The 14,460-nt window shown below is 37.3% G+C and overlaps 1 protein-coding gene across 4 annotated transcripts in view; it reads right to left on the bottom strand.

The window, feature by feature from the left end:
* Positions 1–14,460, bottom strand: part of GALC (galactosylceramidase) — a 43,238-nt gene that overhangs the window by 3,417 nt on the left and 25,361 nt on the right. For 2 of the 4 annotated variants that reach the window (XM_029997148.2, XM_029997140.2), the window contains exons 8-16: positions 12,546–12,701; positions 10,342–10,466; positions 8,981–9,108; positions 8,422–8,511; positions 7,035–7,124; positions 6,542–6,686; positions 5,824–6,004; positions 2,910–3,073; positions 1,084–1,160 (exon numbers count right to left, since the gene is read on the bottom strand). In XM_029997148.2, the coding sequence (XP_029853008.1) occupies positions 1,084–1,160; positions 2,910–3,073; positions 5,824–6,004; positions 6,542–6,686; positions 7,035–7,124; positions 8,422–8,511; positions 8,981–9,108; positions 10,342–10,466; positions 12,546–12,701 (1,156 nt within the window). Of the gene's footprint in view, positions 1–1,080; positions 1,161–2,909; positions 3,074–5,823; positions 6,005–6,541; positions 6,687–7,034; positions 7,125–8,421; positions 8,512–8,980; positions 9,109–10,341; positions 10,467–12,545; positions 12,702–14,460 lie in introns of those variants that run through there. The other 2 variants (XR_005930956.1, XM_041118731.1) reach the window with 2 other exon arrangements.

Raw genomic sequence — 14,460 nt, 5'->3', positions numbered from 1 at the left:
TGCACTTCTGTCACTACCTCAAAGGCATATTTGGTACAAAACACTTTAACAGCACACATGGAAGTCTGTAGCATCATCGTTTTAAAATTACCACCACTGCTTTGTGTCTTAAACGATTTATGTTCATCTTCAGCACCCCATTCTGGTTAGCAAATATCTTGGCCCATTTTACAGATGGCAATCACTGTCTTAAGTGTGTGTGTACAAAAGCCAAAATTAAACTACATCCATTCCAGTGAATGCCTCAGGTATGGGTGTCGCTTTGTCTCCCAATGTGAATGCACAAAAGACAAAAAAACCCTAATACTGACATTTTAGGATGAGGGAAAGACACAGTGCATAATTCTAAAAGAGAATTTGCTTTAGTAGAAGATCTCCCCAGCTAGGATTCAAGCTTCCCCACATTTCACGCCACGTTGCAGGCGCAAAGGTTACATTAGGCAAAGGGATCAGGCATTCAGCAGAGGCACTTAAAGCCTTTTAGTTACTTGCACCAATGTCACACCCAGCTAAGTGCATAGGTATATTTAAAGTAGAGCTTGGGACTACTTTCATCACCAAGTGACTGTCGCCAAAAGACGGGGGGGGCGTGGACAGGCTTCTCATTAACTGTGGCCCATGTTTACATCAACACTATGCCCGTGCTTTTTCAGTATAGGAAAGAAGGATGGCAGCTCATCTGAGTTCCCCAGTCCTAAACTAGCTCCACGTACAAGTCCTTAGCATGGAAAGCAAATTGGTGGGAGCCAGATTTGTAAAACAGGCTGGTTTAGTAGTTTACTGACAGTCTTCAGAACACAAAGTCAAGTCATGATCTTTTCATTAGATTAATCAAAAGATTTGCCTCTCTAGCCTGCCTATCTCCATCTTTCAACTCATCTTTCCAGTTATTTTCTATACTCTCTCCAGTTTTCCAAGATCTCTTTAAAAATACAGGCAGCAGAACTTGGTATGGTATTTTAATATTGATTTAAAATAACAGAGATATTATTTGTGGTTTAGATAGGGCAAACTAATGCAAGTAGACAGTCAATAGTATAGCACAGTTTTGTCTAAACCATTTAGGATTGCAAGCATCCTTACCTGAATGTTGAGAGTAAGTGTGTGCCACGCATTATCCCGGACACCAGACAGTCCTTTCATTAATATTTCTTCTCCGGCTGCAAAACGTGCTTAAGGTTAGCAAAGTGTTACTTCACCATTTTGCTGAGACTGATAAATACCAAGCCAGCAAAAGGAAAATAATACCTATTTTTCACAAGTGTTCAAGACTGACATCTTGCCAATTTCAGTTGCAGCATGGAAGGCTTAACAGGCAAACATAGACTGTACATTATCAATGCATTCTCCTGTTTTGCCAGGACTGTTTTTCCACTGAAATCTCCAATGCCCTTGGGAATTTGGCCTGAGATAAGGATTCCCTCTATTGACAGTATGGGTTCATGAAGTTTGACAGTAACTATTGCTCTGCTTGTTCTATAGATCTCCTTGTTTATGTATTGGAACTTCTTTAAATCAGAGGGTTTGAGTTGTAACATCATCATGTTGCTTAGTTCTAGTCAAAATTTAAGCTAAGCAAAAATTGGGTGTGAATGACACCTGGATGGAAGACCTGAAAAAAATTAAGTGCTACAAGTAGAATCTTCAATTATTCAGTAGACAGTTTTAGCTGCAAGTTAATTTAACACTCAGGCTCCCTTCTAGAAAAATATAAAGATCACTGAAAATAGCAGTACAGAAAAAAATTATCATATTGTGTAACAAGCATCTCAGTCTGAAATAATGAGGTGGTTAATCAAAATCCTCTCATTTCATCTAGGAAAAATTATTTCTGACAGCTTGAGAAACTAATTGGGTAATGTTGTTATGTCTTATTAAAAATAAATACTGGAGTCAATCCTAAACAGGAGTATATTTTTACATACAGCTTAAACTTAAGTTGTTATGAAGTTAGACATTGCGAAGTTTCCCTAGGGAGCACCAGTACCTTAAGAGAAGCTCACGTAAAGCCTTCTTTATGCTACCTATCCATGGTAAAAAAGGAAAGAAAAAAAAACAACAGAAAAAAACAAACAAACAAACAAAAAAACGAACAAAATGAGGAGAAATGAGAAACTACAGCTACCAAATAGAAGACGAGACTATTTCTAAGGTCCAGTATAGTGTGAAACAGGTCATTATAGGCTATCTTCATATCAGATATACTGCAGATCCAGAAATTGCATTTGACTCAACAGAAACTATTGAAGATTTGAATTTATACTCATGAAGTGATAGCAAATGCATTTAAACAACAAAACTTGCCACTATTTCAAAGCAAATTAAAAAGAACTTTTAGCTATTGATGAAGTATTATGACATACACTCTTTCATGTGCCTGTCAAGTGCTCTATAGATGAACACATATGAATGTCAGCATCACAAATAGAATATGCTCTCACTCCACTGAGCTAGACTAACAGTAGAATGCACAGTTTGTGGAAACAGTAGGCCATTCATCATCACTTAAGCCAGATGTAAGTACGTTGATTTGCACTGCTCTACAAGACAGGCCACTGCATTTCAAGCAGGATTTTCTTTTTAGGTGTAGTATAAGAATACAGATCAAACCTTTCTGTAATTAATGTTGTACCAGAGTATTTACAAAAAGCAAAATAATTTACATTTGCTAGTGTAAAGTAGGTTTTGTCAGCAGAAAAAAAAAAAAAAAAAATCCAGAAATCTGAGACTGAGAAGTGGACCAGCCAGTAGCCTTCAGATGCTCTCTTCACATACAAAATGTGGCAAGCATTAAAGGATTCATAGTGATGACAACTGAATTACAAAATCTGAATGTTAGTCATTTTTATCAAGCCTATCAAAATTACATGTCCATATCTCAGCATCCACTTTAGCAAAAAGCTGCTTACCTAGATCACCAGTGACTCTGTAGGTGCCATCTGCAAAAACCCAGAAGAAAACTCCTTTGGTACGTCGAACATATATCCCACCATTGTCGACTCTTCCTGCAACAAACACGCCCCCATCACGTCGTTTTTCTATGTAGATGTCACAAGTGACTGTCATGTTTACCCTATAAGGGAAGTTGAGTGTTTTAACAAGCAAGGAATTGGGGTTTTTTGAGCAGACAGTAGGTAGAAGAGTATTGCCTATGTAGTACAACCACCTTTTTGAGGAAAGATTTAGCAATCCTAATTGTGATCTACAGGTGTGAGATGCACAGGACTTGTCTAGAGAGGTTGTTTCCCACCTGCGAGTCCATAGATTTTCTTACAAAGAGCAATTCTCAGAAACCAACAACAAAATGAAGTGTATTGTCAGCAACTTTCAATTAATTATCTAAAAAAACCCTAACAAAGAGAAGTTTTGCATCTCCACAGAAAAACTGACAGATCTGCAAAATGAAAAGTTGCTTTTAGATAACTAAATCAAACCCAAGACTCAAGGCCATAGCACCACATCTGCTAAAATTTGATCTTCGTTTCTCTAGGATTTTTAATACAGACCAAGTCTCAAGTAATGCAGACCTCTTGCTCAAAAGCCAAACCAAACATTTTTAAACAAAATGTTCAAATACGTTGAAATTATTTGATTTTCCTGAGGTGATACCTCAGCTCAACAGTAAAGCACCGTGTTATACATATAATGACAGCTGTAAAGGAGAATAAAGCAAAGGAATACCAGAACAATCAAATGGCACCTAGAAAATTTACACAACTTTCCCCACCCCGAAGCTGCACTACAAGCCTCTTAACAATAAAAATTAAAAGCATTCCTTACCTCTATTAACTTACATTCAAATTAAAAATCTACATCCCATGTCTAAAAGGACTTGCAATATGGATACAGCTACAAGGTCACATATTTAGGAAGTTTCTAATTATCTATAATTATTTACAGAATGTGAAAAGACTCTCTATGACATCAGCTCAGCTGATAACTAAATCATAAAAAATATTTATTTTTGCAACTCTTCTCCCCACCTCTTACATAACAGTAAGAACGACCTGAGATTTCATTCTAATGTAATGCTATTAGAAGTATCAGATTCTTGGATATATATTCATTACACAAACCAAAAATTCTTTCTTGCCACCCTACGTATTAAACAGACCCCCACATCTTGCTTAAGCCATTATAAAAAGATTGGAAGCAATGTAGAATGAGTTAAATAGTAATATTTTCAGGATACATATAGGTTCAATAAAACCATCAGAGCAAAACACTAACAAATTCAGGAGTAGAAACAAAAAGCTTTCACAAGCACAAGATTAAAATCCAAACTAAAACCAACTAAATAATCCTGAAATGTAATCACAATAAATTGCCATCCATGACTGCAGTCAATTATCATTCCACAGAGAAATTCAGTGCAAGATTGGTTCAGTATTTCAATAGCATGCACTAATGATTGAAAACATCTACATAGGATGAGATAAGCCTTAAACTGAGGATGAAGCAAACAAGTCAGAGGGCCTGAAATTGACAACTATCATTATGAAAAGTTACAGATCAGTAAAACTCGAATAATCAGCTGAATATTCAGGAAGCAAGCTTGGTTCTAAAAACAAGATGAAAATTCAGAAAGAAATGGTACCAAAATGAAATAATAAGTTTTTAGGAATTTCAGTACAGTAATTTACAGTAGCTGTTATAGGGACTACTGAATATGATCAGTGAATGCAGATGAATACTCAACAAGGGAAAGTTGGTTATAGGGGAATACGAGACTTTTGTTTAACAGAGGGCTGCAGAAGAAAACATCAGGTCACTGAAGAACAACCTCCAAGATGGTGGTGTTCTTCCAGGCTTCAGAGCAAAGTGATTTAATCACTTATCCAGGCTAGAAATTAGAAGCGTGAAACATGTTCTGAAAAAGCATTTGGGGGATCAATGATCCAATCAAAGCAAAAAAACCTGACAAAATGGCTGTTCTAAAGAACATAATAAATGAATTTAAGGTAGATTTCCAAATAGAAGAAAAAGTTTTAAGCATAAAGTTTATTATTACTTACTATTACTAAACCAATTAGTTAACAGGCTCTTTTCCCAAATGCTTTTTAATTTTAAATAAACATTATGCTAAAATATGCTGCTTGATTCCAAATTACTTTCATTATAGGTGCTAGAAAAAATTGCAGTCATAATCATACTCTTATCAAATCAGTAAATCTCAGTTACATTTACCCAGAAATAAAACTGGTTTAACCAGTTGAATCAAATCCACACAATTCTAGGAACTGCTCAGAAGATGGCAGTCTGCAACAAATATAACTGAATTAACTCACACTATTTCATTGATATGAGATTGATCAAATTGCTAACAATCAAGCAGGACAACTCAAAACTAAGTAATTTAAACTAAATAATTTTTTTTGTCCCATTTAAAAACATATTGAAACTCAGTGCACAGTTTGAATTAGGATTTTGACTTGGTCTTTCTGGTACACTAACCCAGATCCACTATTCTGAAAAATCAGCTTGAACAAATATGCCCAGCAGGACATTAGAAAAAAAAATTTCCAAGACAGTGCAGCAGTGGGCCAAGCTACCAAGAGATGTGGTGGACTCCCCATCCTTTCATGTTTTTAAGACTCATTTAGACAAAGACACAGATCTCTTAGAGTTGGCAACAGCCCTGAGCAGGGCTCAATGACTTTTAGAAGTCACTTTAAGTCATCATTTCTACATGTCTACAGAGAGTCTGAATGCAAAAGCCCTCTGTCCAAGAGAAATGAGGCTTGAGACAGATTAACTGATGGTAACTCACACTGGAAAGGAGGACATTTCCCCCGGTGTCACAAGAAAATACTATTTACTTACCACTGAAAATTTCCTATGACACTGATGGTCTGGTCTGCATCAGAAGCCCAAGTGATAGGTCGCTGAACCACCACCTGGCGGAGTGTGAACACATGATCTCCTGGGTCAGAAGCATTTATGAAGTATTCAAATACACCCGTCTGATCCGCGAAATTTGGGGCTTCACTGAAAGGTGGATTACCTGATCAGAAAATAAAATACATATCAACACCAAAACATTATTTTTCTTCTGTGTACTCTTGTTTTCAGAAATTTGCCCTGAAAATATTCTCTAGAATTTTGACTTACTCTATCAAAGCACAGTCTCCAAAACTGAAGTTTTGGAAGTTGGAAGGTGATTTTAGTTTTGGTTTTGTTTTTAAGCAGATACCAGTTTTTGCAAACACATTAACACAGTCAATTACCTTCTTCCCTATCTTCCTTCAAAAACTAGTTGTTCACTATAGTTATGAGCTATATCATTTGCATCAAGAATTTTAAAACTGTTAGCAACCACCCAGTTAAGTCACGGAATTAAATACACTTCATTGCAAGTTAAGTATGCAGGTGTAAGTTGTTGGAGAAGCAGGTATAAATAAACAAAAATAAAACACACATTCAGACTACTTCACGTCTCTTACATTAGAGGACTCTAAAAAACATAATTGTTATTGCCTTTCTACATCAAGAGTATATCTGTGTGTGAATTAAGTTTTTGGATAAGAGAATTCTGACTTACGAATATTGAAATCATCTTTGTAATTTGAAGGAAAGGGCTGAGGTGGTGGAGGCTCTGGGCAACCACATTTCTGCCCTGTCTTGAGTGTAGTTAAAGTGTAGACTTCATCCACGCTCAGATCTAAAGAAAAACTTCCCTTCCACACCTGGAATTAAAGAAAGCTCAAGCTGCAAAAATCAAACAACTAAATAACAAAATACCCAGGCTCCTGAATTAAAGGAGATCCTCTGAAGTCTTGATTCAAGGCAAAAATCCTATATTCTATATATCTATATCATTTAATGTATCCAAGCTATTTTGAAAACCCCTTTTCCCCAAACTCTTTATTACCTCCAGGTAAGCTTGTATATAAGCTAGTAAAATTGTAGTCAAACAGAGCTAATAAAACATGCCCTAATTATGCAGTTTAGGCATGAAAGGCCAGGAGCTCCAGCAAAGGGGGAAGAAACACCTGAAATTGTAAAGAGACTATAATTAACACTGATCGACTTACCTTTACAGGATGGAGTTGCTGGAAAAGAGTAGAGTTTCCAGATTCAAAACCAAGTCTAGAATGCCACACTTGAAGGGTTTCCACCATATACTACAATGAAACACAATATAAAACTAGGAAAAAAAAAAAACCAAACAACCACCCCACCCCCCAAACTCTTGAGTATTCACCTTGAGAAATATCAGTCCTCTAAGGGTGTCCAATTTTTATTTTAGAGCTGTTGATCACATTAGAGGCCACCACTCTATTCAGCTAGCCATTACATATGGCTTACCTTTTTATAGATTATACGTCAATAAGCCATTGTCCTAACATGCAGTAATGTTGCTTATACAGACAGAAAGCCTTGCCATCACACATGCAATCTTTAGCTTCTCTATTACCAGCAACAGTATCCCTTTGATACAAGCTCTGCGTAGGAGCAACCAGGCTGAAATAATATCCTGCTTTCATGATACCTTTAGTTTAGTTGCTGGTTCTTTGATATTAATTTTTGAGCAAAGTACTTCGCTTAGCGATCTCCAAACTTCTGCAACACTATGGCATATCAACTACATTAGTTACAGATTTTAATCATATCCAACTCCTACAATATTTTTTAGTTACCCAAAGCAAGAAACCTAGAGTTTGATTTGGATAAGCTGTCTGATACTTCTCCCAAAGGGAGCTGTATATCAGAAATAACGCTCAACTACTTTTCCTAAGCAAACCATTTTATTGCCAAAAGTATTGTCCAATCTCCTCCTAAACAAAGGAAACTAATGCCACCAAAAATCAAATTCCAAGTAAGTAAACACTTTCAGCTTCTGACAAGCAATCATCCAAATCAACTAACACAGATTCACTCCAGTTTACACTGTGAAAGTATTGTTCACATTTCAGAGGGAAATTCAGTTTAGCAATATTAAAAAAAAAAAAAAAACCAAAAACAACTGGGACATTCTCAGAATATCTCTTCACAGGATGGAACAACATAACCTACAGTATACGATCAACTGCAGTAACTCCCCTGGAAAGGAGCTGATAACAACTAGAAAGGTCATGGCCATGCTGGCTGGTCAAACTATGTCAGAATGTCAGAGCACCCATCCTTGGAATAAATCCTAAAGAAAAAAAATCTAATTGCATTTCTGCTCTGGGGAATTTCTTCTTCAATATACAGATGATTAGACTGGGAGGTGGTAATTCTACAAATTCAGTTGTGACGTATCTCATGATAAAAGCAGAACTAGAATGCTTAAAACTTTGCCAGGTGTGTAACAGCCTCTAGTATTGGAGGTAAAGAACTCCAATTTCTTGATAACCTGTGATACTGTCTCGCATGTATTTGATTATGGATAGCAATTCATTTTACAAGACTGATCAAATGTATTCAAGATCTACTTACAAATGACCCTTTGAGGTAGAAAGTTGCTCTCTGAGGTGTCACACTGAAATGAGGCAGTGGAGGCCTGATACATTGAGAGTGATTATGAGTCTGAAGGAAAAAATAAATGTAACAGAAGGAACATAAATTAATGGAATGCATCACATAGCAATGGTCATGAAAAACATACACCATAAATTGAAATTAAAAAAGCAACATCGGGTCAATTTGCAACTATTTATTTCACTGTTATCTTAATGATAACTGCAATTACACTAGCTTAATAATTTCATTTTGAATACTGCTTAAAATAAGCATGATTTAATTTCCTACCAGAATGTGTCATCAAATTAAAGCTAATTTGTGACATAAAGTTGACATATACATTGGTCTCCAGGAAGATTCAACTAGCTATTCAAAGTTTAGACAGAAAAAAGGACTTCTAGTGGTCTCACTAACAAAGCTACAAGCATCAAAGAACATATTCACAAATATTGAACTACATAAATCAAAACAGGTTCCTCATAACAAAATATTTCCTCTATCTTTTTCAGTTCACTGGAATTGCTGATGCACATACCATAGTTTCAATGATGATGGTAAGGTTTCCCAGGCCATCTGTGAGAGCTACAAAGCTGCCACCTCCTTCTAAGTGTCCATCCACTTGCAAGTATGACCAGCCTGGCTGAGTAAATTGTGTTGTGTGTGCTGAGACAAAAGAGAACAAAAATCAGAAGAAAATAAAGTCTTAATGAAAAAATAATACCATTTGTAGTCTGAATTAAATTTCTTTCTCATACATGCTAACACAACAAAACTTGATTTGGGGAAGAAAGTAATGGAACTTCCAAAACAAATTCTACCTATACAAGAAGAAAGATTAAAGAATTATACTAAGGCACAATTAAAAACATCAGCTCTGTGGCAGACAAAACAGTTAAAATTATAGCAATCATTTAGACAGGAAGAAAAAACTATTACACCACTATGTAAGTCAATCACATACATGCAATATTAATATTCATCACAGCTTAGATTTTCCCAAATATCTTTTTTTTCTTTTTTTTTTTTTTTTTTAAAGTAAACAGTTGAGCCAGAGAAAGCACAGATGGACATCTCCATGAGGAATAACTAAATAAGTAAGGTTTTCAGCATATAATAGAGAGTACCAAAGAAGAATGTGACCTAGATAATGAAAATCCTGAGAAAAATGGAAACAGGAACAACTGCTCACTTGTTCTGAACTGTTCATATGACAGTATGGCCATTTTTTTTTTTTTAATGCTTTTACATATACAGGTAACTAGAAGAAGAATAAAAATGAAGGCATTTGCCTTGTTCCTCCTTTATGGCATTGCATATGCTATTTGCTCTACTGAACTGTGGCAAAGACAGTAAAATATTACAGAAGGACTATAGAGCAGACAGTGAATCCATGTGTCCGTAGACACTATGTGAACATACTGCCCTTTCCCCAAGCACAAGGAATTGCTGACTTACACAAGCCAAGAATCTCAAGCAGTACAAGAATACAGAGGTCCTTTGTTCCATTTTCTCAAATTGAGAGGTATCAAATGTCTACTTAAGGATTAAAAAAAAGAAGAGGGAAAGGAACTAGGAAAGCACACTAACCTTTATGGGCACTTCAGATCAAAATATTTTAATAGTAACAGCTATACAATGCAGCAGTTTATTAATTTCTGCTGTATGTAACAGTCAAGTATTAAGATTTCTCTTGCTATTAGATCTTTCTGCTTTCTATTAAAGAAGCTTTTTTCTTCTTCTTCTTCTTTTTTAAAGCATTCACAAAACTTTCCACAAATCTACTTTAATTTGGTACAAAAAATAATACACATAAAAAACACTAAATAAATAAAGGTCTCAGAAAATACAGTTATGCTCTGTGTCAGATCACCAAACTTTTAACTGCAAACTTTTTACCTGTAATCCAGATAGGAGCTTCTACCTTGTAGTGGCCACTCCACGGCTCTTGCGCTGTCATTAATCCACATCGACCAAAGGGCAACTCTTCATAATAACTAGCCACCAAGTTCCATGCAATGGTTCTGGAAGAAATACAGGTTTGTTTGCTCCATTCATATGGATAGTACTAGATGAATTTAGTACAAGAATTTATTCCTCTTTTCTCTGGCATACAATAAAAAGAAGTTTAAGGAAAAAAAAAAAAAATCCTTCCAGCTAAAGAAGAAAAAAAACACAGGAGAGGAAAATAAAACAAATCAACTTCCAGTGTTGAGAACTTCTTATAAAACTGATGATACATTCTCTGGCTATATCACCACAAAAAGTTGCACAATAAAGGAAACATGTACTGAGTTTTAAAGACTCCATTTCTATTTTTTTTTCCTGTTTTGAAGGGGAAAAAATTAAGTTTTCAAGGTCTACAGCTTTTTGTTAGGGTGTTTTGGTTTTTTTCCTTGGTTGGTTGTTGGTGATTGTAGGTCTTTTTGTGGGGAGGGGCTTGGGGCCATGGATAAATACCGCTAAAAAAATAATCCTTCCTTTATCCATATAAATAACAAAGAGAAAACAACTCTAGCCATTTTCCAGGAGTTGTTGCTATTTCAAGAAGTTGTCAGGATACTGACAAGGTTAATTACTTCAGGTCTTTTGATTTGGTCTTCGCTGAAAATCTTTTGCTAGGACTTTAAACTTAAGACCTGTGTGCCATAAATATGGAAATATAGCTTAATAAAGCAGTTATGTAGAAAACAAATGCTGGCATGCTGTTCTGATATTGTTTATAGATGAGTGCAAAGGCCTCATTCTAAAGTCATTGCCATAGATTTATCACACTACACATGCATTTCAAAGAGATTCTGAAATCCTACAAAAAGGTGCTCTTAAAATAAAAAAGTCTTGAGTTGTAAACCCAACTTTCTCACATTAAACTTGTTCTGCAGAGTTTCAAACTTAGAAAAGAAATGTAGGGAACTCAAGTTCAAAAGAAATGAGCTTAGCAGAAAGATAAGCTGCCTTTCATCAGGAAGACTGTTTTCAATATAAAAGCCAAGGTAACTTCAATATTGGATAGATGGACATGGAACTATTCTACAATAATTTCTAAATACAATACATAGGTCTGAGCTGTCAGGTTGCTGAACAAATGGGGCATATATATAATTACAAAGGTCTTGTAAAAAAGAACAACAATGGGAAAAGAAAGACCCCAAAGTAAGATATTAAAGCCTATGAGAGTCAAGATGCAACCAGCATGGTCAGGAATTCATGAGTAGGAAATACTCATCTGTTAAAAAGTTTCAGCTTGCAGAGAAGGAGACAGAAGATTCATAGAAATCAGGTGACTCAAGCAACCTCCCTTTACAAGTATCTAAGTGCTTTGTGCTGTGCTCTGTTTCAAGCATTTCAGACAAAAAGATTTCTCTTTATTGTTCGAAAATGAAGTTAGATAAAAACTAAAAGCTTTGAACAATTTTGCTTACATCTTGAGGACTATATTTTCTTTAATCAGACTTTTTTTTTTTTCCCCTCTTTCAGATTAATAGTTGTTGCACTGGAAACATCGAAGCATGTTTTCTATTCTCTTCTAAAACTGTAAGTTATGTAATTTCCCAGTAAATAGAACAGCTTTCTTCCAGATTTCAGTTGGGAAAGAAAATGCGCAGGAAACAGTAAACATATCAAAAGACTACAGCATGTTTTAGGATGGACTCCAAGAAAGAAGTTGTATGGAAAAAAATAGGTAATTGCATCCATACCTCCTACTTTTAACTGAAGACAAACAACCTGATAAAGGCCTTAAGAAAAATACAGATAAATTAGCTTTATTGTTATTTTCCTCCCATGTTTTTCCTGTTGTTAGTTCTTCTTAAGAACATTCTCTTTTTAACAAATATCATTAGAGTCTCAAAGGCATCTGAAGTCAGCTGCATAAGCCATTGGATACTGTGGAACAGTAACTCAAGAAAACATTAGAACATGTGGGACTTCTACCCCAGAAAAAGGTAAGGACAGTAGACTTCATACTTTGCTATTCAGACCGACAGTGGAGAGAGTTTCAGTTTACCTACTATCTTACCATAGCAGATGGATGTGCTATGTAGTACTTTAAACAATTCTTATGTATGAAGTTGTGAAAGTGAGCAACAGTGCACAACACTTACGAGGTCATGTTTCCATTCACGTAGTTTTGGTTCAGGATCCGAGCCCAGCAGCCTGCACCTACTTCATCATTGAAAGTACTGTAATCTTCCGAAGACCACAGTTTCTTCTTAGTTAATAAGGCGTTTGGCACTGTTTTTGTTCCAGGATAGTGAGCCCTACACAATATTTTAAAAAGAAAGAGCACTTAACACAAAAAGAAAAATCAAAGCCTGGAAGTACATACATCAGCAACGATTCACCTCCTCCAAACTGAAAATTAAAAACAAACTTTCTTTGGAATAATACTAATGGAATAGAACAAAATGGAATGAGAGCAAGCTGTAATATTCCATAGCTTCTTGTATTTGCATCAGCAGAAGATTATTTCTTCTGATACTGGACAAACTCAAACACAAAAAGAAAGCCTACAGAGGGTGGAAGGAAGGACAGGCAGCCTGGGAGAAATACAGAGAAACTGTCTGAGCAGCCAGGGATCAAGTTAGGAAAGGCAATACCCCGACAGAATTAAATCTGGCCACGGACGTCAAGGGCAACAAGAAAAGCTTCTATAGGTATGTCACTGATAAAAGGAAGACTAGGGAAAATGCAGGCCCTCTCCAGAAGGAAACGAGCGACCTGGTTACCCAGGCATGGAGAAGGCTGAGGTACTCAATGACTTTTTTGCCTCAGTCTTCACTGGCAAGTGCTCCAGCCACACTGCCCAAGTCACAGAAGGCAAAGGCAGCGACTGGGAGAATGAAGAACCCCCCACGGTAGGAGAAGATCAGGTTTGAGACCATCTAAGGAACCTGAAGGTGCACAGGTTCATGGGACCTGATGAGATGCATCTGAGAGTCCTGAGGGAACTGGCAGGTAAGTGGCTAAGCCAGGGAAGTTCCCACTGACTGGAAAAGGGAAACATAACCCCCAACTTTATAAAGAGGAAAAAAGGAAGACCCAGGGAACTACAGGCTAGTCAGTCTCACCTCTGTGCCTGGCAAGATCATGGAGCAGATCTTCCCGGAAACTTGGCTAAAGCACATGGAAAATAAGGAAGTGATTGGTGACAGCCAACATGGCTTCACTGAGGGCAAATCGTGCCTGACAAATTTGGTGGCCTTCTACGACACGGTTACAGCGTTGGTGGATAAAGGAAGAGCGATTGACATCATCTGACTGGACTTGTGCAAAGCATTTGATACTGTCCCACACAACGTCCTTGTCTCTGTAAATTGGAGATATGGATTTGACGGATGGACCACTCGGTGGATAAGGAATTGGCTGGGTGGTCGCACTCAAAGAGCTGTAGTCAATGGCTCAGCGTCCAAGTGGAGACCAGTGACGAGTAGCATTCCTTGGGGGTCAGTATTGGGACTGGCGCTGTTTAACATCTTTGTCAGCCACATGGACAGTGGGATTGAGTGCACCCTCAGCAAGTTTGCCAATGACACCAAGCTGTGTGGTGCGGTCAATGAGCTGGAGGGAAGGGATGCCATCCAGAGGGACCTTGACAGACTTGAGAGGTGAGCCCGTGCAAACCTCATGAAGTTCAACACAGCCAAATGCAAGGTCCTGCACATGGGTTCGGGCAATCCCAAGCACAAATACAGGCTGGGCAATGAGTGGATTGAGAGCAGCCCTTTGGAGAAGGACTTGAGGGTATTGGCTGACAAGAAGCTAAACGTGACCCAGCAATGTGTGCTTGCAGCCCAGAAAGCCAGTTGCATTCTGGGCTGCATCAAATGTAGTATGACCAGCAGGTCAAGGGAGGTGATTCTCCCCCTCTACTCCACTCTGGAGACACTCCACCTGGAGTACTGTGTCCAGCTCTGGGGACCCAAATGTAAGAAGGACATCGACCTGTTGCAGCAGGTCCAGAGGAGGGCCACAAAGATGATCAGGGGGCCGGAGCACCTCCCCTGAGGATAGGCTGAG

This window comes from Aquila chrysaetos, chromosome 2, assembly GCF_900496995.4.
Source record: "Aquila chrysaetos chrysaetos chromosome 2, bAquChr1.4, whole genome shotgun sequence".
Lineage (NCBI taxonomy): Eukaryota > Metazoa > Chordata > Aves > Accipitriformes > Accipitridae > Aquila > Aquila chrysaetos.
This window is presented reverse-complemented; position numbering and strand designations above follow the sequence as displayed.